This window comes from Leucoraja erinacea, chromosome 29, assembly GCF_028641065.1.
Source record: "Leucoraja erinacea ecotype New England chromosome 29, Leri_hhj_1, whole genome shotgun sequence".
Taxonomy (NCBI): Eukaryota; Metazoa; Chordata; class Chondrichthyes; order Rajiformes; family Rajidae; genus Leucoraja; species Leucoraja erinaceus.
In genome coordinates, this window is record NC_073405.1 from 22977597 (window position 1) to 23001858 (window position 24262).

The following is a 24262-nucleotide window of genomic DNA, read 5'->3' on the forward strand; positions in this document are numbered from 1 at the left end:
CTTTCATTATTCCGTAAGTTTAAATGAGATGCATTTTGTGCCTATCCATGTTTTCCAGAGTCTTAGTCATAGAGTGATACAGCGTGGAAACAGGCCCTTCAGCCCTTGCCCACACTGGCCAACATGTCCCAGCTACACTAGTCCCACCTGCCTGCGCTTGGTCCATATCCCTCCAAACCTGTCCTATCCATGTACCTGTTTAACTGTTTCTTAAACGTTGGGATAGTCCCAGCCTCAACTACCTCCTCTAGCAGCTTGTTCCATACACCCGCCACCCTTTGTGTGAAAAAGTTACTCCTCCGATTCCTATTAAATTTTTTCCCCTTCACCTTAAATCTATGTCCTCTGGTCCTCGATTCACCTACTCCGGGCAAGAGACTCTGTGCATCTAACCGATCTGTTCCTCTCATGATTTTGTAGACCTCTATAAGATCACCCCTCATCCTCCTGTGCTCCAAGGAATAGAGACCCAGCCTACTTAACCTCTCCCTTTAGCTCAGCTCACACCTTCTAGTCCTGGCACCATCCTCGTAAATCTCTGTTCAAGCTGATGCTGCCTGAGTTGACTCCAGCATTTGGTGTGTGTGTGTGTGTCCTTGGTGTGAAGCTGAGGTTGAGGTTGAGGCAGCAGCACCTGCAGTTCCTTCCTGCACACTGACAGACTGAAGGCGCGTCACAATTTGGGCGTGTGAAGTCACACGCTGACGCGCACGGGCACCCGTACTATACGTCACTGTGGCCGACCTACGTGAATATGGCGGAGGCTTCCTCACAGCCGCGCTACTTCTGCCACCGCTGCTCGGCCGAGATTCTCCCCCGCCTGCCGGTGAGTCAACCTTCTCCCCCTTCCCTCTCCTCACCCTCAAAGCGCCGCGGCGGGCGCCCAACGGGGACCCGCCGGCCGACTGACCGGGGTACGGGCGTGAGCGGCAGGCGAGCGCCTTCCTTCCTTCCTTCGTTCCTGGGTAACACGAAGCCGGGCCCGCAGCCGAGCCGCTGCCCGATAGCGTCCGCCTGCCTGCCACATAGTGAGCCGCCGTTCACCGGCACCACGCAGGCGCCTCCGCCCGCCCGCCCGCCTGCCACATAATGAGCCACCTACACCGCGCAGGCGCCTCCGCCCGCCCGCCTGCCACAAAGTGTCCACCCGCCCTACACCAAGCATGCGCGGGCTACCAATGCCTGACAGAGACATTGAGAGAAGAGAAGCCACAAAATGCTGGAGTAACTGAGCGGGACAGGCAGCAGCATCTCCGGAGAGAGAAGGAACGGATGACGTTTCCGGTCGAGACCCATCTTCATACCATTCCATCTCATCTCTCCAGAGATGCTGCCTTTCCCGCTCAGTTACTCCAGCATTTTGTGTCTGTCTTCGGTTTAAACCATCGTCTGTAGTTCCTCCCTAGACAGAGACTAGACCCCCCCCCCACCACCTCTCCAAAGTATGGTATGATTCTTTATTTCTCACATGTACAATGACATTCAGTTGTGTATACAGTTCAGTACACGTATCACTAAACATAAGCACTTGGACAGTGTGTAGAACTTAGAAAGTGTGTAGACAAACAAAATGACAAAAGGCTACTGACCTGAGATGTTAATGTTTCTCTTTCCATGCTTGCTGGCTCATCGAAACAATCCCAGTATTTTCTTGTCTTTAAATTTTGAAAATAGACACAAAATGATGGAGTAACTCAGCGGGACAGACAGCATCTCTGGATAGAATGAATTGGTGACGTTTCGGGTCGAGACCCTTCTTCAGACCACATTTGACAGCTCCTGATTTAAACCAAATCATTGTTGTGTTCATTTGTAACTTATAAAGCAAAATTAATTGGGAATCTCATACAGAAACCTCTCCAGGTTTAAATTTTCTTTGTCCATTTTCGAGAATGGAGAAAACAAAATAATAATGTAAAATTCAAAATACTGTATTAGAAATCTCTCCGAAACATTATTCTATGTTTAAATTTTCCAATTTCCCCATTTTCCTCCTCAACCTTGATATTGGGGAAAACAAAATAATAATGTAAAAAGTGAAATACTGTATTGGAGATCTGGAAGAAACATACCTCTAGGTTCAATTTTTTTTTTGATTTGTCTACTTTCCTCCTATTCCTCCAGATTGGAGAATAAATCTTAATGTAAAGACAAAACATTGTATTGGAAATTTCACATAGAAACATAACTACAGGTTTAAAGTTTCTAGACAATTTATTCACACCTCAAGGACAGTGATAGTTCATGAAAGGTGCTCACCACCACTTTCTCAAGGGCAACTAAATGCTGGTTCAACCTGCAAAGCCTGAATCCCACAAATGAATAAAAATAGTAAAGTTGATGTGAGAAAAACATATTTGCTTGACAAGTAGTTATATTCTATAATTCATTAGTTGTCATTGTCATGGAAACAAAATCAATTACTGCTTTCATAAGGGAAATCGACAGTGCAAGAGAGATTACTTTGATGGGAAAGAGAATGATGGGTTTGCTCAGCACGGATAGTAAACTCGAGATGCTGGAAACACTCAACAGATCACACAGTATCTGTGGGAAGAGAACCAACGTTAATGTTTCAGGTTGAACAATCTTCATCAGAACTGCGAAGGATACAAAATAATTACAATCAATTTAAAACAAATACAGGTTGCAAGAAGTATCTTTATTTCCAGCAGAACTATAAAGTTGGCTAATTTGTATTGATTTCACTAAATGTATTACATTTTAGTATAATGTCAATTGTTAGCTGTGCAAAAGCACATGATTAGATGAAGTGGCACAATGGCCAAAGTAGAAATTCTCTCTTGCAGCACCAGAGAATTGGGTACTGTCAGTGCAGAGTTTGCATGTTCTCCCTGTGGTTGTGTGTTTCCTCTTGGTCTGCTAGTATCCTCCCGTATTCCAAAGATGCAAGGTTAATTGGTTGCCGTAAATTGCTTCGGTGGGTAGATGAGTGGTAAAATTTTGTGGAAGTTATTGAGAAAGTGGAGAGAATAAATACATTAGGATTCATGTGGGAATAGTGTACCTACAGTGCATTGAGAAAGTATTCAGACCCCTTCACGTTTTCCACATTTTGGTACATTACAGCCTTATTCTAAAATTGATTACAGTCATTTTTTAATCATCAAACTATACACAATACCTCATAATATAAAAGCGAAAGCAGGTGTTTAAAATGTTTGCAAAGTAATGAAAAAGAAATAACTGAAATATCACATTTACATAAGTATTCAGACCCTTTGCTGTGACTCTCAAAATTGAGCTTCGGTGCATCCTGTTTCCATTGATTATCCTTGAGACGTTTCTACAACTTGATTGGAGTCCACAAGTAGTAAATTAAATTGATTGTACATGATTTGGAAAGGCACACACCTGTCTATATATGGTCCCACAGTTGACTGTGCATGTCAGAGCAAAAACCAAGCCATGAAGCCGAAGGGATTGTCTGTAGACCTCCGAGACAGGATTGTGTTGAGACACAGATCTGGGGAAGGGTATAAAACATTTTTTGCAGCATTGCAGGTCCCGAAGAGCACAGTGGCCTCCGTCATTCTTAAATAGAAGAACTTTGAAACCATCAGGACTCTTCATAGAGCTGGCCACCTGGCCAAACTGAGCAATCAGGGGAGAAGGGCCTTGGTCAGGGAGGTGACCAAGAACCCGATGGTCACTCTGACAGAGCTCCAGAGTTCCTCTGTGGAGATGGGAGAAACTTCCAGAAGGACAACTATATCTGCAGCACTCCACCAATCAGGCCTTTATTGTAGAGTGGCCAGACAGAAGCCACTCCTCAGTAAAAGGCACATGACAGCCCGCTTGGAGTTTGCCAAAAGGCACCTAAACAAGATTCCCTGGCCTGATGAAACCAAGATTGAACTCTTTGGCCTGAATGCCAAGTGTCACGTCTGGAGGAAACCAGGCACCGCTCAACACCTGGCCAATACCATACCTACAGTGAAGCATGGTGGTGGCAGCATCATGCTGTGGGGATATTTTTCAGCAGCAGGAACTGGGAGACTAGTCAGGGTCGAGGGAAAGATGAACGGAGCAAAGTACAGAAAGATCCTTGATGAAAACCTGCTCCAGAGCGTTCAGGACCTCAGACTGGGGCAGAGGTTACCTTCCAACAGGACAACGACCCAAAGCTCACAGCCAAGACAACGCAGGAGTGGCTTTGTGACAAGTCTGTGAATGTCCTTAAGTGGCCCCACCAAAGCCCGGACTTGAACCCGATTGAATATCTCTGGAGGGACCTGAAAATAGCTGTGCATCAACACTCCCCATCCAACCTGACAGAGCTTGAGAGGATCTGCAGAGAAGAATGAGAGAAATTATCCAAACACAGGTGTGCCAAGCTTGTAGCATCATACCCAAGAAGACTTGAGGCTGTAATCACTGCCAAAGGTGCCTCAATAAAGTACTGAGTAAAGGGTCTGAATACTTATGTAAATGTGATATTACAGTTATTTATTTTTAATAATTTTGCAAACATTTCTAAACACCTGATTTCACTTTTTTTATTGTGGGCTATTGTGTGTAGATTGCTGATAAAAAAAAATGAATTTAATCCATTTTAGAATAAGGCTGTAACGTAACTAAATGTGGAAAAGGTGAAGGGGTCTGAATACTTTCTCAATGCACTGTAGGTGGTTCAAGGTCGGCATAGACTCAGTGGGTTGATGGACCTGTTTCTGCTTTCTTTTTCTCTGATGCTAACTATATCATTTTGCATTTCATCTCATCCTGCAATAATATGTTTGTTATATAATGTGCTTAATATGGAAGGATCTCAGTTTTTTTTCCATTCAAGGAAGTGAATGAACGACTTGTGCCACTGTTTAGTTGGAGCACAATCTGGCAGCTGTCTCGCTTCAGAATTTCTGCAAGCGCCACCTAGTGGCACCTAATTAAATCGAGGAAGTAGGAATGACATTGTCAAAAAAAAATCCTTTCCTATTTCGTACCTTTTTCTACAGAGCACGTCTAATGGTGGCAGTCAGGTTCCTGGAGTGACCGTAGGAATTTAAGGGAATGTTTTGGGTCTAAGAGGGTGATACAGATTTTTTTCTCGGTAAAGTGATCATGAAGGGAGGATAATCCTCCCTTTGCAATGAAAATCAGTCCCTTTGATTAAACATAAAAAGGCGTAATCCAGGGCATCGGGTAAAGAATTTAACGATGATTTGCCATTAAAAAAATTTATGTTGCTGAACTCAATACCTTTATTTGAACATAAAATGTGACTGTTGACCCACATAATGAACAGTCATTGCCAAATTTTTTTTTAGCTTTCTGTTTCAGTTTGTAGTTGGACTTTTTCCACATTCTAGAACATTCGGTCTCGATGACTAACATGGGTAATGACTGCAGTCACTTCAGATAGTGACATGAAAGTCAGTCAGTGTTCCCAGTGGTTGCTTTATTGTTCTGTCTTGGTAGGTAGTGGGATGAAATTTACTTGCTGAAATGTGAGTAATTATTTTTGGTTTCCTTTCCATTGAAGTACTGTACAACTTATGGAGGCAGAAGAAATTTTACTTTAGTTTACTCAAGATATACAGTGTGGAAACAGGCCCTTCAGCTCACCGAGTCTGCGCCAACCAGCAATCTGTGTACGCTAGCACTATCCTACGCACTAGGACAATATATTTTACCAATGCTAATTAACCTACAAACCTTTTCGTCTTTGGAGTGTGGGAGGGAGGAAATTGGAGTCCCGGAGAAAACCCACGCGGTCACGGGAATTACATACAAACTCCGTACAGACAGCACCGGCAGTCAGGCTCGAACCTAAGTCTCTGGCTCTCTGAGGCAGCAACTCTACTGCTGCACCACCACCATGCCGCTTAATCTAATGAAATGTAGCCTTTTGACTCCATCAGGGGAAAATACCTGGGGGAAGGGGTGATTTGGGTGGGAAAGTACCCTCCCCGGGTATTTTCCCATGCAACTGCAGGAGATGCAACACCTGTCCCTATATCTTTAGTTGATTTCTCTAACTTCAAGTAACCTTTGCCTTCCCGCTCTCTCGATCCCTCCCTCGTTCCCAGTTCTCCAACTAGTCTGATTGTCCTTGTTTAAATTTTATCTCTGTTTGTTTTGTTACCTTTTTTGATCAACAATGATCTAATCTACATTTTCCTTGAACTTCACCCCTTTTGGCTCATTTTCACACCTTACACTTCCTTATCTCTGTATCTCCTTCTCCTCTGACTCAGTCCGAAGAAGGGTCTCGACCCGAAACATCGCCCATTCCTTCTATCCAGAGATGCTGCCTATCCCGCTGAGTTACTCTAGCATTTTGTGTCTATCTTTGGTTTAAACCAGCATCTGCATTTCCATGCTCCAACACTTGCTGTCCATAAATTGGCTGCAATGTTCCTTGGAAGGACCTGAGGTTGAGAAAGGTGCTGTATGCAAGTCAATTTTATTTATTTTGTCGTGCTGTGGTCTGTGCTTGTGAAAGATTCAAGAGAGTTCTCGTGGGAGTTCCATGCTATTCTCTGGAAAGTGCCAACTCCGAGCATGTGACTGATTTTCCCTGTTTTGCTGTTGCTTAATTCTGTTTTGTTCCTGGCAATATTGAGCTACAATTCATTGAATACCATCTTGACATTTGCAAATGCTTCCACTTGCATGTTTCAAAATAGTTTGCATTAAAATTAGAGATTATAAAGAGATCAATGCACCTTTGGTTTCAGTTGTAATAGTTACAATTTTAAGGGGAAAGCTGGACTATGAGGAAGTAAAGAATAGAAGGACTTGTGGTTGGTCTTTGATAAAATAGGATTGGAGTTTGCTGGTGTAAAGCACAAATAATAACACGGGCGAGTTATAACACTTTAACAACTCTTTGATCCGTAAAATAAAATCCAATATGGTTTGAGAGTGTATTAGAACTTGATGTTCAACAGATTCTTACCACATCATCACAAAATTTATGTCTGTATTTTATTTCCTGTGGGAACTAACTACAGGTGTGCAGTAATCATATTTGATTTTGTTTCTAAATGATTTGCTTTTGTTTTTAAAATCTCCATGCTTAAACTTACATAATTCCAGTGGTAGTGTTGCCATGATTGTGGCAGTCCTGGTGGACAAGGCTACAGGTGCACATGAAATGATGTTCATTCCCCCATTGAATTGGTTCTATTAATACAGTTGCAATGCCCACACATGATGCATTCTGGTGTTTCTTTAAAAAAGAAAATCTGGATTTTTGGTTTGGAAAATGTGTTTTTCTGTATGTATTCCTAACCCGTGTTCATTTGACAATCAGGCTCCAAGGCCCATTCTTTCATTGTATTTCTTTGTTTAAATTATATCTGTTTTTGTAGAGAATTATTCTCCCTTTGTTGTATTGTGATTTTACCAGTAAAGCTTGTGACTGGGACTGTGATAATTATGTTCACTTGTTGTAAAGAATTCCCAAAATTTGAGAATAGCACCAAAATACATTATGAAATTGAATGTTATGCGTGAAAATGCTGCAGATTTGATAAGGAATTGTGCAAATTATTGAATTGTTTCAAGTTATTTTAAGTATGCAGAAGGTATTGTATTAAAACCTTGGTCTCGATTTAATCTGAATCCTGTCCAGACTGAAGCATCCCGACACCACCATCCTTCCCCTATCAATTAAGGGCCTGTCCCACAGGCGATTTTTTTAGGTGATTGCCGGCGACTGTCATAGTTGTAGCAAGTTGCCGAAAAACCGGCGACTGGACCCCTCCTACGACATTGTCTACGACATTGTCTACGACAAGCTACAACAACCTACCACCTAGTCGACATCAAGTTACGGCAAGCTACCGACAACAGGCGATCCATTTGGACGTCCACCTTCGACCACACCTATATCAACCTACAACCATACAGGCGACAACGCACGACAACCGAAGTTAACCTACGTCCACTCGCGACAAACTACCACCCTGTCGGCGACAACTGAAGACAACTCTGTCACCGGTTGACGTAGGTCGACGTAAATAGTCTCCAATGGAATTCTCCGAAGTCAGGACGGGCGACAATCTATGTCACCTGGCGACAACCAACGATAGCACCTACGTCAGGAGAAGTCAAGCTACGCTCATTGGCGTCAACCCACTGTCTCCGATTGTCGCCGAAAATGTTTGAACATGTTGAAAATCCAGCGGCGACCAGAAAGACGCTGTCTTTTTGGTCGATTGAGGAGACTACTCACGACCATACAGGCGACACCCGCCGGCGGCGACCATGTAGCGACAACCTAGTCACCTGTAGTTGCCTAAAAAATAGCTTAAGTGGGACAGGCCCTGTAAAGAAGCCAAGTCTGACACACTGTAACTTTACTGAGTATTTAATAAAAAAGACACATGTGAAGCACATCCCAGTACTGACTGCATCTAGTCTTCAGGCGTACTGGAACCAAGGGATGAGCAAGGGGAGGATATCACAGTTATACTGAGATGACTAAGGAGTGGTTAGTGGTATTGAGGTAGCTACATTATAGGTTGCATGCATAAACCATCTACATCCTTTCCCTTAGAAATCTAAAATTGAAGTTAGAACAGTGGCAGTGTGATTATACAACACATGCAAATTCAGGCGAAATCACCGTAGCGGACAGGAGGTTTGACAACCCGACCCGAGCGTGTGCGTATAGCACCATCACCCTCCCCACCAGACAGAAGAGGAGGCGGAGCAGCAGCAGACGGGAAGGAGAAAGCAGGTGGAGACCCAACCGGGAATGCGGGAGGCGACCCATCCGGCACTGGTGATCCAGGAGGAAGAGACGGAGGAGAAGGGGAACGAGCAGGGGAAGAAATCATCTGCCCAAAACCAGGAGGCACAGAAGGAGGAGAACGCGGCAAGCGAACTGACCGGGGCATGCAGGGAGCTGTGGGGTAATTAGTAATGACAGGCTTGAAGTGCAACGGAGGAGCATAAGGATCCGCAGGAGGAGGCTGCGGCTCGTTAACGGCCAACAGGTGCCGGCGGTTCCGACGGTAGACAGTTCCATCAAAGTCCACCAGGTAAGATCTCGGGGAGTCGTCCACACCAACAACGGTTGCGAGTCGGGAGAATCCGGTGGCTGTCTGCATGCGGACGACCTGGCCAGGCAGTAGTGGCGAGAGCGGGCGGCAGGACTTGTCGTGAGAGCGGCGCTGTACCTCATGCTTGTGGGCAATCCGTTGCTGGACGGCGGCAGGCTGAAGGAACTTGGGCACCAGGGACTGTTGGGCGATCGGCATCGGTGGGCGAAGCACACGGGACATCAGACGCTGTGCAGGGGATCGCACGGTAGGGTCCCGTGAGATGTTGCGAAGGTTGAGTAGACCCAGGTAGAAGTCACCATTGGAGAGACGAGACTGCTCGAGCAAAGTCTTGGCACTGCGGACAGCTTGCTCGGCCAGGCCGTTGCTCTGCGGGTATTCGGGGCTGCTGGAATAGTGAGTGAAGTTCTACTTCGCAGCGAAAGCCTGGAATTCTGCGCTGGTGAACTGACGGCCGTTGTCGGTCTGCAAGCGGACCGGGGACCCGAAGGTAGCAAAGTGTCTGCGCAGCTTACTGATAACCATTTCAGAGGTGATGGCAGGGAGAAGGTCCACCTCAAACCAGTTGGAGTATGAATCAACCAACACCAGGTAGTGCTTGCCTCGCCATTCAAATATGTCAGCAGCCAGTGAGGTCCAGGGCATAGCAGGCGCTGGCTGCTGCAGAAGTGGCTGGCGCTGCTGATGTGGGGCCAGGGTGTTGCAATCAGGACAGGAGGCTACTCGGGCTTTAATGTACTTGGCCATGCCGGGCCAATAGTATTGTTCTTGGGCATGTGAGACGGTGGCATCGGCTCCGGGATGCCCCATGTGAGCAGCGTTGTAGTACAAGTCGTATAGGGAGGCAGGGACGACCACCTTGTGACCCTTGATGATGATACCGTCCCGGAGCACCAGTTCGTCGCGGACCAGAAAGAAAGGGTGGACACCCGCAGGCAGTGAGGTGCGTCTGCTGGGCCACCCCCGCTGGATGACAGCTGCGAGCTGTTGCAGGTCGGGGTCGTTGGCGGTGTGCTCAACCAGGCACTGCAGCTGCTTAGAGGGAACAAAGTTGACATTAAGTACCTGCAGATTCTCCTGCTCATAGGGGTGCCTGTCACAGGAGGAGCGGGGGGCCCGGGACAGCGCGTCGGCCACATGCATCTCGGTGCCCTTCTTGTACACGATCAGAAAGTCAAACCGCTGGAGCTGTAGCATCATGTGCTGGAGTCTGGCTGGAGCGATGTGGATGGGCTTATTGAGGATGGTCACCAAGGGTTGATGATCCGTCTCGACAGTGAACCTGGTACCGAAAAGGAAGTCCTTGAACTTGGAGCAGGCGAATACAACCGCAAGAAGCTCCTTCTCGATTTGTGCATATCGCTGCTCAGTGTCTGTCATGGTACGCGAGGCATATGAAATGGGCTGTAGCGAGCCGTCATCATGGAGTTGCAGGCAGGCAGCACCGAGTCCGAAGCGGGAAGCATCGCACGTAACTACAATCGGACGTTGCAGATCGAAAAATTTGAGAGTCGGTGTGCTGATCAGCTTCGTTTTGAGAAGGTTGAAAGCCTGCTGGTGTTGGGGAAACCAGGACCAGGCAATGTTTTTTTTCGTCAGTTGCCTCAGGGGTGCGCTCAACTCGCTGAGGTCGGGGATGAACTTTCCCAAGTAGTTGACCACGCCCAGGAATCGCTGCAGGCTGGTCACGTCGGTCGGGGCAGGCAGCTCGGAGATAGCGTTGGTTTTCTGCGGATCAGGTTTCAGCCCGTGGGCTGTGAAGATGTGGCCAACATAGGGTACTTCAGCTACACGGAACTTGTACTTTGACAGGTTGAGTTTTAAGTTGATCTGGCGAGTGCGGTCTAGAATTCGTCGGAGGTTGTGGTCGTGCTCAGCAGTATCTTTCCCGTAAACCAGGATGTCATCCACGATAATGGCACACGGCAGGCCAGCAAACAGTTGCTCCATGGAGCGTTGAAACACTTCGCTGGCAGAGTTGATGCCGAACGGCATCCGCAAAAATTTGAATCTTCCGAAGGGGGTGCCAAAAGTGGTTAAGTCTGAAGAGTGTTTGTCTAGAGGTATTTGCCAGAATGAGCTCCTGGCATCAAGGACAGAGAACACTCATGGCCTGGCCGACCTGGGCAGCAACATCTTCTACAGTCCTCATGGGATAATGAGGACGTCTTATTGCTAGATTTAAGTCTTTGGGGTTGATGCACACCTGTATCTCGTTCTCACCCTTCTTCATGGTGGCGACCATGGTGGAGATCCAGTCGGCGGGTTCGCTGACAGCTTCAAGCACTCCCATGGCAACCCTGTTCTTCAGCATTGCTTCGACCTTGTCCTTCATGGCAAACGACACGCTGTGTGCGGAGCACGGACCACTGGTACAACCGATGGGTCAGTTGCGATCTTGTACACAAGGGGCAGCTTACCCAGTTCATCATGGAATAGGTCAGGGTATTCAGAAAGTGGATTCAGCATCACCCACACTTTGTGGACAGTACGGTCAAAGGACACCAGCCCGAGATCCTGACAAGCCTGATTGCTCAACAGTCACAGTCAAGAATGAAGAACAACAGGTCTCTCGAAGATTTCTTCAGCACACAGTGGAAGGTGGCCCTCCCCACAGGTTTTAGCTCCTCTCCCCCATAAGCACGCAATGTGGAGCGATCAGCAGTTAACAGCTCATTATTTCTAATATTCCTGAACAGGGATGTTGACATAACATTCACCTTCGCCCCCGTGTCTAGCTTAGCAGTGAAGGATTTGTTGTTGACAGTGACTACTACAGAAGGATCGGGGAGGAGAGATTGATTATGAAGGAGAGAATAAACACTGGCATCTCCCATGGAAGTACTGGGCTCGGAGTCGAGGGCAGTGTCGACAGAAGACTGGGAACCGAATTCGTTATCAACTTGTTGCAGGTTGTTTAAAACTTGTCTGGGAGCTGGTGGAACGTTCCCACGGGAGCGACAGGCAGCTGAGAAATGGTTCATCTTCTTACAGAAATTACAAGCTTTACCAAAGGCTGGACACTGCGACTGCATAGAGTGGACATAATTACAGTTGGGGCACTTTTTAACAAGCGGGACCCGAGCGGCATAAGTCAGCCGCGGTGCAGGGCGAACGTTGTCTTGCTTGTGACGGGGCATAGCAACACCAGTCAGATTAATAGCCCGTTTGTCAGATCCCCTCTGCCCATGTAGCGGGGCAACCACCTCAGCTAGTCTGCATGCATGCATAGCTTCAGTCAGGGTGAGATCCGGTTTTCGCAGCAGCTCGGCTCGTAACTTCTGATCTAGCATGCCGGTGACTAAAATATCTCTAGTGAGCTGATCACACATGTTCTCGAAACGGCATCGCTGAGCAAGGTAGCGCAGGTCAGCGATAAAACATTCAACAGGCTCATCAGGCTGCTGTTTCCTTGTAAAGAATCTAGCCCGCTCCAATATACGGTTGGAGGGCAAGTCACAAATCTCCGCAAACTTGCATAAGAGACACACCGGGTCGTTGGCAGACTCCGCTGGCTCGACGACCTGGTCGTTGTCATCCAGGACCGCTGGATTGTAGGTGAAAGTCTGAGCTCGTTTCATGGCATCGGGACTGGCAAGGTTCAGCAGTAGTGAGGCTTTGACCGCATCAGGGTCATTTCGGTGCACGATGTTGATGAAGTGGTTGTAGTCCATCACAAAAGTAGTCCATCACGAAAGTAGCCCATCGCTCCGCAATGTCACCATCAAAGACAAGGGGAGAGGGCTTGCGGCACAAGAATGCCATGGCAAAGAGGGAATTAAACACTAGTAAAACTAGGGGCAAATAAAACCCGATAAACAGGAGGCGCGCGTTAAACTTGATGCCACATCTGACACCATGTAAAGAAGCCAAGTCTGACACACTGTAACTTTACTGAGTATTTAATAAAAAGGCACATGTGAAGCACGTCCCAGTACTGACTGCATCTAGTCTTCAGGCGTACTGGAACCAAGGGAGGAGCAAGGGGAAGATATCACAGTTATACTGAGATGACTAAGGCGTGGTTAGTGGTATTGAGGTAGCTACATTATAGGTTGCATTCATAAACCATCTCCAGGCCCTTTACCAATATCTAACTCAAAAATTAATCCTTGTAACTCCTGACCTCTTTGTAGAAAGGCAAATAAATAAATGAATGGTCTTTGACCCAAACATTATGTTGAACTTTTGACAACATTATGGGAGCTAATTTTTATGTAGGAGTATCCACAAGTCGGGCGTTTGTAACCTGGGATGGGTATGTGCTGTAATTCACCAGATGCTAATACTGGATATTGGTCACGAGATTTGCAATTTAATCCAAAGTGTTTCGATCAAAGGAAAAGCTTACAGTTTAAAAGTCATGTTTTAAGAATCAGTAATCAGTATAATGTCATTTTCCTTTGATACCAGTAAAAAACATAATAAGACCTCTTGTTGTACTTTGTATCTGTTGACTGGTGTTTTTATTATATACATCTATTTGGAATACGTTGATCATACACTTTATCCAGAGTTGTGGTAGAAAAATATCTTTTTAACCAATGAGCTCATTGCATGTTTTTAGTTTATTAGCTGGAGATTTCTATTACTTATGCGGTGGCTGATTACATTGCAGCAAAACACCATCGTTCCGTTGGATTACTTGCCACTTCATGGCCTATCGGGCCTTAGCTAATAAAGCCCATCTCATCTTTCTCTGCTGGCTTGCTGCCTTCTAGTGTATACCCTTCCATTAAAAAAAGGCTACAAAATACAAATATAAATTATGCCAAGAGAGTCTCTTTGGGAGGTATGCTGATTTATGAAGCTCTGACAGGTAGAATATGATTTTCATCTCTGGCTGTGAGGATCCTGCCTGAGCTGAATTAGGACAAGGTCAATCCACATTTTAGCGGGTGTGAGTTCACTGTGAAAATCTATAGATTGTTTAGAAATCTCATATTCTATATGTTATACAAGATGTTTCTTAATGCTGACAATGGAGTACTTTTAGATTAAAACATAATGGCTGAGCTTCTCTGTACTTGTAGTGGTCTTCGCTGCATTGACTGATTTTATTTGAATAAAGCAGAAGAACAGGACGTTATTGTTAATGTCCTTATGTATGCCCTTGCGCAAGAAATTTAACATTCTCATTACTTGATTCAAGGGGAAAACACATATTTCAACCGTGCACCTAATATTTAAACAGCTGAAGCAAAATATAGTGAATGTGTGCAGTCTTCTGTACTGCAATTAATCTTTGGCGATATTTATTTTCTCCTTTTTGAATTTGTGCAACTTTATCACGATCAGATACAAATGGGCACTATTCAAATACTGTACAACATCAATGTGCAACAAAAATGGTTGTTATTCATATTTAAGCACAGCATGATGAAGAACTTTAAACTTGTGTTCTTTTCAATTGAAATAACAAAATAATTCCCCAGAATTTCTGTGGATTTTCTTTTTTGAGTTTCTATTGTCTGTACAAATTGTCCAATTTAAGCCATGCTGATAGTGGCATGGTTCTTAGTGAGAATACATTGATACATTTTTTAAATGCACAGATTAAAATTGAGCCAATCTGTAACAGCTAGCACATGTTCTCATTTAGAAATAAAGAATTGCAGATGCTGGTTTATAGACACAAAGTGCTGGAGAAACTCAGCGGGTCAGGCAGCATCTCTGTAGAGAAAAGATGGGTGATGTGTCGGGCCAGGACCCCTCTTCAGACTGAAAATAGGGGGTGGAGGGGATGAAGAGTTGGAGGCAAGAAGAGATCAGGGCCAATCAAGTCTGGCCACAAATTACCTCGGGTGCCTGGTAGTCCCATTGTTGGCTGGAGAAGGTGTGATCTCAAGAGGGAAACAATGTGGAGAACTGTGGAACAGGTAAAATAACTATGGCGGGGGAAGGGGGGTGGGGAGTGCAAATAGAAATTACTTAGAGTTTAAAAGTCCTGTATGTAGGTGCTGCCTGACTAGCTGAATTACTCCATCACTTTGTGGCTTTATCATTGGGTCTTATTTGTTCATTTATTTAAATTGGTTATCAATACAAAATATAGAAGATGAAATAAAACCAAAATACTCAAAAGTGGCACTAAACTGGGAAATCCTGTGGATGGGAGTAAATGTTTCAAGAAGGTACACAAAAATGCTGGAGAAACTCAGCGGGTGCAGCAGCATCTATGGAGCGAAGGAAATAGGTGACGTTTTGCGCCAAAACCCTTCTTCTTACTGAGGGACAGCAGAACTTTGATGGGTTAAATGATTTCTTAGGTGGCCTATAGGATGCTGGTTCTACTATTTAACATGAATGTATGAATGAATGAGTGAATGAATGAATAAATTTATTGGCCAAGTATTCACATGCAAGGAATTTGCCTTGGTGCTCTGCCGCAAGTGGCAACATGGCATACAGTGATAGTTAGGTATGGCACATAAAACATTAAACGTTAATAATAAAACATTATTGAATGGAGATTTAATTTGTAGCCTCAGTATGCTGGATAGTGTCTTCAAGCCTACCTGGTGCTGCTTTTATATATCTTGGTTATCTGGGATTGCTTAGTCTAGACTTAAAAACATCTGCGAGACCAAATGCAGACTGGGCGATTGTTTTGCGGAACACCTTCGCTCAGCCCGCCTGAACCAACCTGATCTCCTTCCCATTCCTACACAGAACTTTCTGTCCTCTGTCTCCTCCATTGTCATAGTGAGGCCAAGTGCAAATTGGAGGAACAGCATTTCATATTTCGCTTGGGTAGCTTACAGCCCAGTGGTATGGATAATGATTTCTCTCACTTCTGGTAGCCCTGGCATTCCCTCGCTCTCTATCCCTCCCCCACCCAAGTCACACTAACTTCTCCTTTTCACCCTACAAACAGCTTACAATGGCCTGTTTCCTTTATCATCGTAAATTTTTTTCATATCTTTCATTCATTGTTCTTTATCTCTCCACATCACCATCAATATCTCTCGTTTCCCTTATCCCTAACCAGTCTGAAGAAGGGTCTCGACCCAAAAAGTCACCCATTCCTTCTCTCCAGAGATACTGCCTGTCTCGCTGAGTTACTCCAGCTTTTTGTGTCTAGTTGCTTAGTCTAGATTGAAAACTGAGAAGCAAGAGATATGTCAGGTTAATGCTTTCATTATTTTTTGTTTCTACTTTTACTAAATCTTTTTGCGTTATGTTGATGACTAGGTTGCTGGTCTACAGTCTGATAGACTAGCAACCCTGTTCTGAACATGACACATGTGGAGTAACAGTGGGCTAACACTAGAAACTAAAAACAATGAAAGCAGTAACCTGACATCACTTCTTTCTCGCTTTCAAAGTAGACTAATCAATCCTGCTGACATCTGTTAATGATATTAAGTTAAGATGTTTGAAAAATGAATACAACATTTGATATAGTTGGGACAGTATAGGACATAATTGCATGCACAGTGTACATTTGCTGTGTGAGGTAATCTAGAATACAAGTTCAACCCCCTTAAGGCAATTTGGAGAAACTGAATTCTTTTTTTAAAGTGACCAAAATTTAAGCTTGCACAGAGCTGTTGACAAAAACTCAGCTAGGCCATCAATAATGCTGGAGGAACTCGGTGGGTCAGGCATCATCAATGGAGGGGCTGGACAGATGATGTTTTGGGCAGGGATTAATTTTCTGACTGAATCAGGCTAAAGAATACATATCCATTAAAAAAATATATATACCTGTCAGGAAAAGAAATGGGTCTTGTTTTTTTGTATTTATAAAAATGATTCTCTGTGCATAAGCATAATGTTTTGCATCTACCTATGAGATGGATTCTTAGAGCAGCTTGTACTGGAGCCTACCAGGGAGAAGACTATTGTGGATTTAGTGTTGTGTAACGAACGGATTTGATAAGGGAACTTGAGGTAAAGGAGCCATTCGGAGGCCGTGACCATAATATGATGTTTTAATCTACAATTTGAGAGGGAGAAGGGAAAATCCAAAGTGTCAGTATTACAGTTGAGCAAAGGGGACTATGGAGCCATGAGGGAGGAGCTGGCCAAAGTTGACTGGGAAGAGACCCTAGCAGGGATGACAGTGGAACAACAATGGCAGGTATTTCTGGGAATAATACAGAAGGTGCAGAATCAGTTCATTCCAAAGAGGAAGAAAGAATCTAAGGGGAGTAAGAGGCAACCATGGCTGACAAAGGAAGTCAAGGACAGTATAAAAATAAAAGAGAAGTATAACATAGCAAAGATGAGCAGGAAGCCAGAGGACTGGCAAACTTCTAAAGAGCAACAGAAGATAACTAAAAAGGCAATACAGGGAGAAAAGATGATAAGGTAGGTAAGCTAGCCAATAATATAAAGGAGGATAGTAAAAGCTTCTTTAGGTATGTGAAGAAAAAAAATTAGTTAAGACCAAAGTTGGACCCTTGAAGACAGAAACAGGTGAATTTATTGTGGGGAACAAGGAAATGGCAGACGAGTTGAACAGGTACATTGTTTGTGTCTTCCTTAGTGAGGATAGATCCAATCTCCCAGATGTACTAGTGGCCAGAGTACCTAGGGTGACGGAGGAACTGAAGGAAATTCACATTGGGCAGGAAATGTTGTTGGGTGGACTGATGAGACAGAAGGTTGATAAATCCCCAGGGCCTGATGGTCTGCATCCCAGGGTACGTAAGGAAGTGACTCTAGAAATCGTGGACGCATTGGTGATCATTTTTCAATGTTCTATGGATTCATTATCAGTTCCTCGGGATTGGAGGGGGCTAATGTTATCCCACGTTTTAAGAAAGGAGGGAGAGAGAAAACGGGGAATAATAGACCAGTTAGTCTGACATCAGTGGTGGGGAAGATGCTGGAGTCAAATATAAAAGATTAAATAGCGGCACATTTGGATAGTTGTAACAGGATCGGTCCGAGTCAACATGGATTTACGAAGGGGAAATCATACTTGACTAATCTTCTGGTATTTTTTGAGGACGTAACTAGGAAAATGGAAAAGGGAGAGCCAGTGGATGTAGTGTACGTGGACTTTCAGAAAGCCTTTGATAAGGTCCCACATGGGAGATTAGTGGGCAAAATTAGAGCACATGGTATTGGCGGTAAGGTACTGACATGGATAGAAAATTGTTTGGCAGACAGGAAACAAAGTGTAGGAATTAACGGGTCCCTTTCAGAATGGCAGGCAGTGACTAGTGGGATACCGCAAGGCTCGATGCTGGGACCGTAGCTATTTACAATATGAGTCTTTTTACAATACTGGAGAGTTTTTAAGGAACAAGATTATTATTCTGTTTTTTACACCATTACACTGTTCTTAACAAAAATCTACCCATGATGTGAAACCTTACAAATAACAGATATAAATTAGATAATTTAAAGACCGAAAGTCAAAAACATTTATCATATTAGCCAAATGTTCATCGTTTTACCACCATTTTGGACACCCATAATGTGATATTAAAGACTCTGCCACATTTAGTCATGAATATTTAATTAATAAATAAATTTCATATGGCTCCTCATACATATACTTTTTGATAGTGATCTAGGGAAATATCTTCATCAATACCAGGAGAAAAATGCAGTGACATGTCTGGTATTTCACCTAGCAAAGATCCCGTAACGGTCGTTGTGCTTGGTGTCCATTGTCACAACGACCGTTATCGGGGTCATTACTTCCGTAAGTTAAATCACGGAGGCTCAAAACCTCTAATGCTTTTCAAAAACCCAACGAGGTATCCTATGGTAGTAGCGATTTTTGGGTGAGTTAATTTTTTTTCTTATTTTCCAATTTAATATATCAAAAACATTATGGTGTCAAAAACGCGACGACCGTTTACGATACATTTTCCTACTTTTTTAAATCAATAGAACATTTTTTTTGGACATAAGTTGGTCATCAAAACTAAGAAACGGAGCCAGTCTTCATTTTGGCAACACACTATCTTTTGTTTACCGTTTGTACGCACCAAGTCACTAACTTCATTCCTTCGTGTCAACTCCCGTAACGACTGTTAAGGAAACATTTTACTTACTAAAAAATCAGTCCAAATTAAACGTTCTGACGAATCATCAGCCATCGATATAGCTCAAATCCATAAGGTAATGTACCGTTTAGATCACATTGGTGAAAATGTTTGTATTTCACTAATAATGTAACGTTCGTTTTCTGGGACAGCGAACCTTTGAGTGTCCACTTGTTGATTCTATGTTTAGTCATGAACCCAATAAAGTGCTTGTCAACTTTTTTGAAGGACTTTGAAATTTGACCCCCTTCGTCACATTATTGTGTGCAGTATTGTAAAAAAGACACACATACATTAATGATTTAGATGAAGGGATTAAAAGTAACATTAGAACATTTGCAGATGAAAGCTGGGTGGTAGTGTGAACTGTGAGGAGGTTGCTATGAGGATGCAGAATGACTTGGACAGGTTGGGTGAGTGGAAAGATGCATGGCAGATGCAGTTTAATGTGGATAAATGTGAGGTTGTCCACTTGGTGGCAAGAACAGGAAGGCAGATTATTATCTGAATGGTGTCAAGTTAGGAAAAGAGGATCTGGGTGTCCTTGTTCATCAGTCACTGAAAGTAAGCATGCAGGTACAGTAGGCTGTGGGAAAAAAGTGAATGGCATGTTGGCCTTCATAACAAGAGGAGTTGAGTTTATGAGCAAAGAGGTCCTCCTGCAGTTGTACAAGGCCCTAGTGAGACCACATCTGGAGTACTGTGTGCAGTTTTGGTCTCCAAATTTGAGGAAGGACATTCTTGATATTGAGGGAGTGCAGCGCAGGTTCACGAGGTTAATTTCCAGGATGGCAGGACTGTCATATGTTGAAATAATGGGGCGACTAGGCTTGTATACACTGGAATTTAGAAGGATGAGAGGGCATCTTATTGAAACATATAAGATTATTAAGCGATTGGACCGCTAGAGGCAGGAAACATGTTCCCGATGTTGGTGGAGTCCAGAACCAGGGGCCACTGTTTAAGAATAAGGGGTTGGCCATATAGAACGGAGCTGAGGAAAAACTTTTTCACCCAGTGAATTGTGAATATGTGGAATTCTCTGCCTCAGAAGGCAGTGGAGGCCAATTCTCTGGATGCTTTCAAGGAAGTTAGATAGAGCTCTTAAAGATAGCGGAGTCAAGGGATATGGGGAGAAGGCAGGAACGGGGTACTGATTGTGGATGATCAGCCATGATCGCAGTGAATGGCGGTGCTGGCTCGAAGGGCCGAATGCCTAATCCTGCACCTATTGTCTATTGCCTATTTTCCTGCCACTATCATATTTTGTCGATGAGATGATGATGTTGGGGTGTGAGATACATTTTGTTTAGTTATTAATGGAAATTATATCAAACCAATGAGACTCATAAGGTAAAAAAATTATGTTCTGTGCAATGAGGAGTACTTCCCATTGAAAATTGTGAACTATTTGTGTATTAGTGAGCTCTGGAGCATCGGCAGCTCTTTGTTTCCACATTTACCATTTTGCTGTTTTAAAAAAAAAACCTTTAAATTTGACAATAAACTAATTGGTACCAGCAGATCTCTGTGTAAGATCTAGTCTGCTAACTGCAGCTTATCCACAATCCCTTGATCTGTGAGCCTGGTGCTATTGCTGATTTTGGGAATTGACAACCACCTATCACCATGGGGTACAATTGGATCTTTTCCATTGTTGGCGGTGGTGGAGGAAATCTTCCAACCCCCTCACCAACACATACATATGCATTTTTCCCTAGGGCCCAGCAGCCCTTCCAGGTGAGACAGAGGTTCACATGCATCTCATCTATAGCCTTGCCTATTATATTTGGTGCTCCTGACATGAGCTTTATAAATGGCAATTCAGGCATTGACTAGGTGACCATTTTGGCGTACACATGCTCTCTGACCGCCTAGAACTGTTGATCTCCAAGTTGTTAACCGTTTTAACTCTCCTTCCTTTACCTACCTTTTTGTCCTTGGCCTCCTTCATTATCAGAGTGAGGTCACACAAACCTGGAGGATCAGTATCGCATATTCAGCTTGGGTAGGTTACAATCCAATTATATGAACATTTGGATTTTCCAATTTCATGTAATAACCTTCTATCTACACTCTTTCCAGGGCCCCAGTGCACACACATTCCTCCTACCATCCTCCATTCCCCAATCTTGCTGCTCCTTTTCTCTCCTTCATATGCTCCTCTCCCATCCCAAGTTCCTAATTTCCCTACCTCCAGCTTTATATTTCACTCTCTCTCTTCTCTCCTTATCTGACAGCCCTTTGTCTCTGTTTTAACTTTTAGCCTTTGTCACTAATTCCACACGTGCCATTCAGCCTCTCCATCCTTCTTTGACTTGCCAGCTTTTGTCCGACCACTACCCCTCTTTCTAGCTCTCTCCACACTCCAATCCGTGTGAGGAAGTGTCCCCACCCGCAAAGTCGTCTGTCCATTCTCTTCACAGATGCTGCCTGACCCGTTGAGTTGTTCCAGCACTTTGTGTTTTTTAAGATTCCAGCATCTGCAGTTTCTTGTGTTTCCATGCTTTACTTCTTTTCTTCTAGAGGAAAACACTGAACAAATTCCTACAAGTCAACATGTTAATGATGCCTCAGCTGTCTCCCTTGCAAACAGCCATATCCATGAAATATACTGGTTGTGTTATAAGAAGTTTAAAGTAAGCATGTCCCAATTTTGTGCAAAATGTGCAACTCTTATTTAGTACATCAACAATATCCAAACATTTATTTTCCTGGGACATAGAATTGATGGTTGGCAGAATCCAGAATTGTTGGCTGGCAGCAAGATGAGGAAATCCAAATCCTTGTTAATTCCTTTATGTTTGGAGAACATTGTGTTGCAAATTACACAAAATCCAGGAAAGACATCAGGGTCATAAAAAGAAATAATGTTCCATGAACAAGTAATGAAAAGGAAACTAAAATAAGAATGCACACTAAACCATGAGCAAGATAAATCGGATGTGGTATTTGCCTATTGAAAGCTATTTACAGACAATGCATTTCGTTGTCTCTGTACTGTACACTGACAATGACAATTAAAATTGAATCTGAATCTGAATTTATGTCCATAAGTTATAGGAGCAGAAATAGGCCATCATGTCTATCATGGCTAATCTATCTTTCCCTCTCAATGCCATTCTCCTGCCTTCTCCCCATAACCCCTGACAGCCGTACTAATCAAACACCCAATAACGGCCTCCTCAGCCGTCTGTGGCAATGAATTCCACAGATTCACCACCATCTGACTAAAGAAATTCCTCCCTATCTCCTTTCTGAAGCTGATGTTAACTATAAATACTAAATTGGCAAATGCACTTGTTCGAACTATTCAATCTGTGACCATAACTGGGCATCCTGTTATAATCTGATGATCTGAATTGAATACCAACAACAAGCTTTGTGCCATATGTTCTCTCTCCAAGCAGGAATAATAACTTCATAAAAATTAACGTAAAATGAACCAAGGCTTATTATAATAAATGTGTTTTATATGATAATGGAATCTGTATTTATGACAGAAATTATCAATAATCTGAAACTTGGAAAATTGATTTAAAACTTTTACGGTACTGTAGCATGATAATAATGTTGAGCACACATTTTCTATCCTTCCCTTAGAAAAGTATTATCAAAAAGAAATATAATTAAATTTTGATGCCAATTGAATGAGATTATGAAAGTTTTTTTCCATATTTATATTTTGTCACTATTATAGTAATTCTGATCTAGGCAAGAGAATTCACTGCAGAATTATCACCCTGTGACAATAATTTATCCACTTCCTAATTGATCATAATTATAGAGAGCACCAAAAAAATGGTACGTGCTCACGAAAGCATGAGGTGAAATGATTACTCTAACGATAAGGTTAACCGGAAATAAGTTGTCAAACATTTGGTTCGTGAAAGAAATCACTGTGGATTCCTTCTCTGCAGCTAAAGTACTGATTGTGAATATTATTTCCAGGGCATGATCTTTAATTTATATTTAAAATATAAAATCTAACGTGTTTGTTTAAAGGGTTGTTTAGCAAAGGATTTCAAATTATTATTTTCAAACTGTTTGTGTTTGTTGATGAAATTGTGTTCTCTCCCTAGGAATACACCTGTCCAAGATGTGACTCTGGTTTTAAGAACTTGCAGATAATATCAAGCAAAAAGAGAACTTGCATTCATATAATGCCTTTTTAGGTCAACAAGCACAGTAGTTGTAAGGGTGGAAATAGGCAATGCGTGTTGTAAGAAGTTGAACTGGGTGTCATCCCCCTGGGAGAGGCCTTTTTGGGTGATGTGTCAAGAAAAGTTATGTAGATGAAGAGCAATTATTGGGGGGGGGAGGAGGTATAGGTAGGGACTGGTGGAAGTTTGGGCAGGGATAAATTCTTGGGGACACTCAAACTAATTATATAGGATCAATACAGATTTTACTCAATGGCTTTTAGGGGTTAAATAAAAGTGGAACCTGGTGAGGATCAATCATGAATAGAAGATCAATGATGAACAGGTTTGAAGAAATGAAGCACAATGTTCCTATTTTTCTGTGTGTTTTATCAACAAAATTTCCCCACCCAACAGCAATTGCTTTATGGAGTTAGGATTCTGTTTATTTACAATACTTTTTCAAAATCTGGGAATGACTGAATAAATGCAGTTCTTGTTTAAAAATATTGTACTCTATATATAATCCATAATGCACAATTCTGTTGTCACTATAAAACAGCATATTCTTGAATGTTGTGATTGAATAGTGACACTTGAAAGAATTAGCCTCTGTATCCAGAACACAATATACTAGATTTGAGTTTAAACAGATAGTTGTCACACCTTTTGTGGACTGCCTTAATCCCCATCTTTATATCCTGGTGATGCTATTGGAGGTCTTCGTCTTTTGAGTACTTGCCTCTTACATGCCCTCTTAAAAATTATGCTGAGAACCTGAAAGCCTGAAAAATAATGTTAAAGAGAATTATTTCTGTCATGATGAATTTATCTGTTACAAGATTTTGGAATGAAATATTTCCAAATGTATGCACTGTTTCAGAGAACAAATTTTCCGCAAAAAAAAAGGTATTGGATAAACACTGCTAGGTTGTTTTAGCACCACGAGTACTAAATGTTCTCAAAAGGAAAATACCTTGCATGTTAGTTACTGTACTTGCACTTCTAAGCATCTTCAACTATTCAGAATATTTTATGGTATTAGAATTTTATCGTGCTACTTTAAGGGTGA

At 43.1% G+C, this 24262-nt stretch overlaps 1 protein-coding gene across 1 annotated transcript in view; it reads left to right on the forward strand.

The window, feature by feature from the left end:
- The first annotated feature begins 682 nt into the window (after positions 1 to 682).
- rnf126 (ring finger protein 126) overlaps positions 683 to 24262 on the forward strand; it is a 53726-nt gene continuing 30146 nt past the window's right edge. The window contains exons 1-2 of the mRNA XM_055658898.1: positions 683 to 826; positions 23131 to 23171. Coding sequence (XP_055514873.1) covers positions 755 to 826; positions 23131 to 23171 — 113 coding nt within the window. The 5' untranslated portion in view covers positions 683 to 754. The remainder of the gene's footprint in view (positions 827 to 23130; positions 23172 to 24262) is intronic.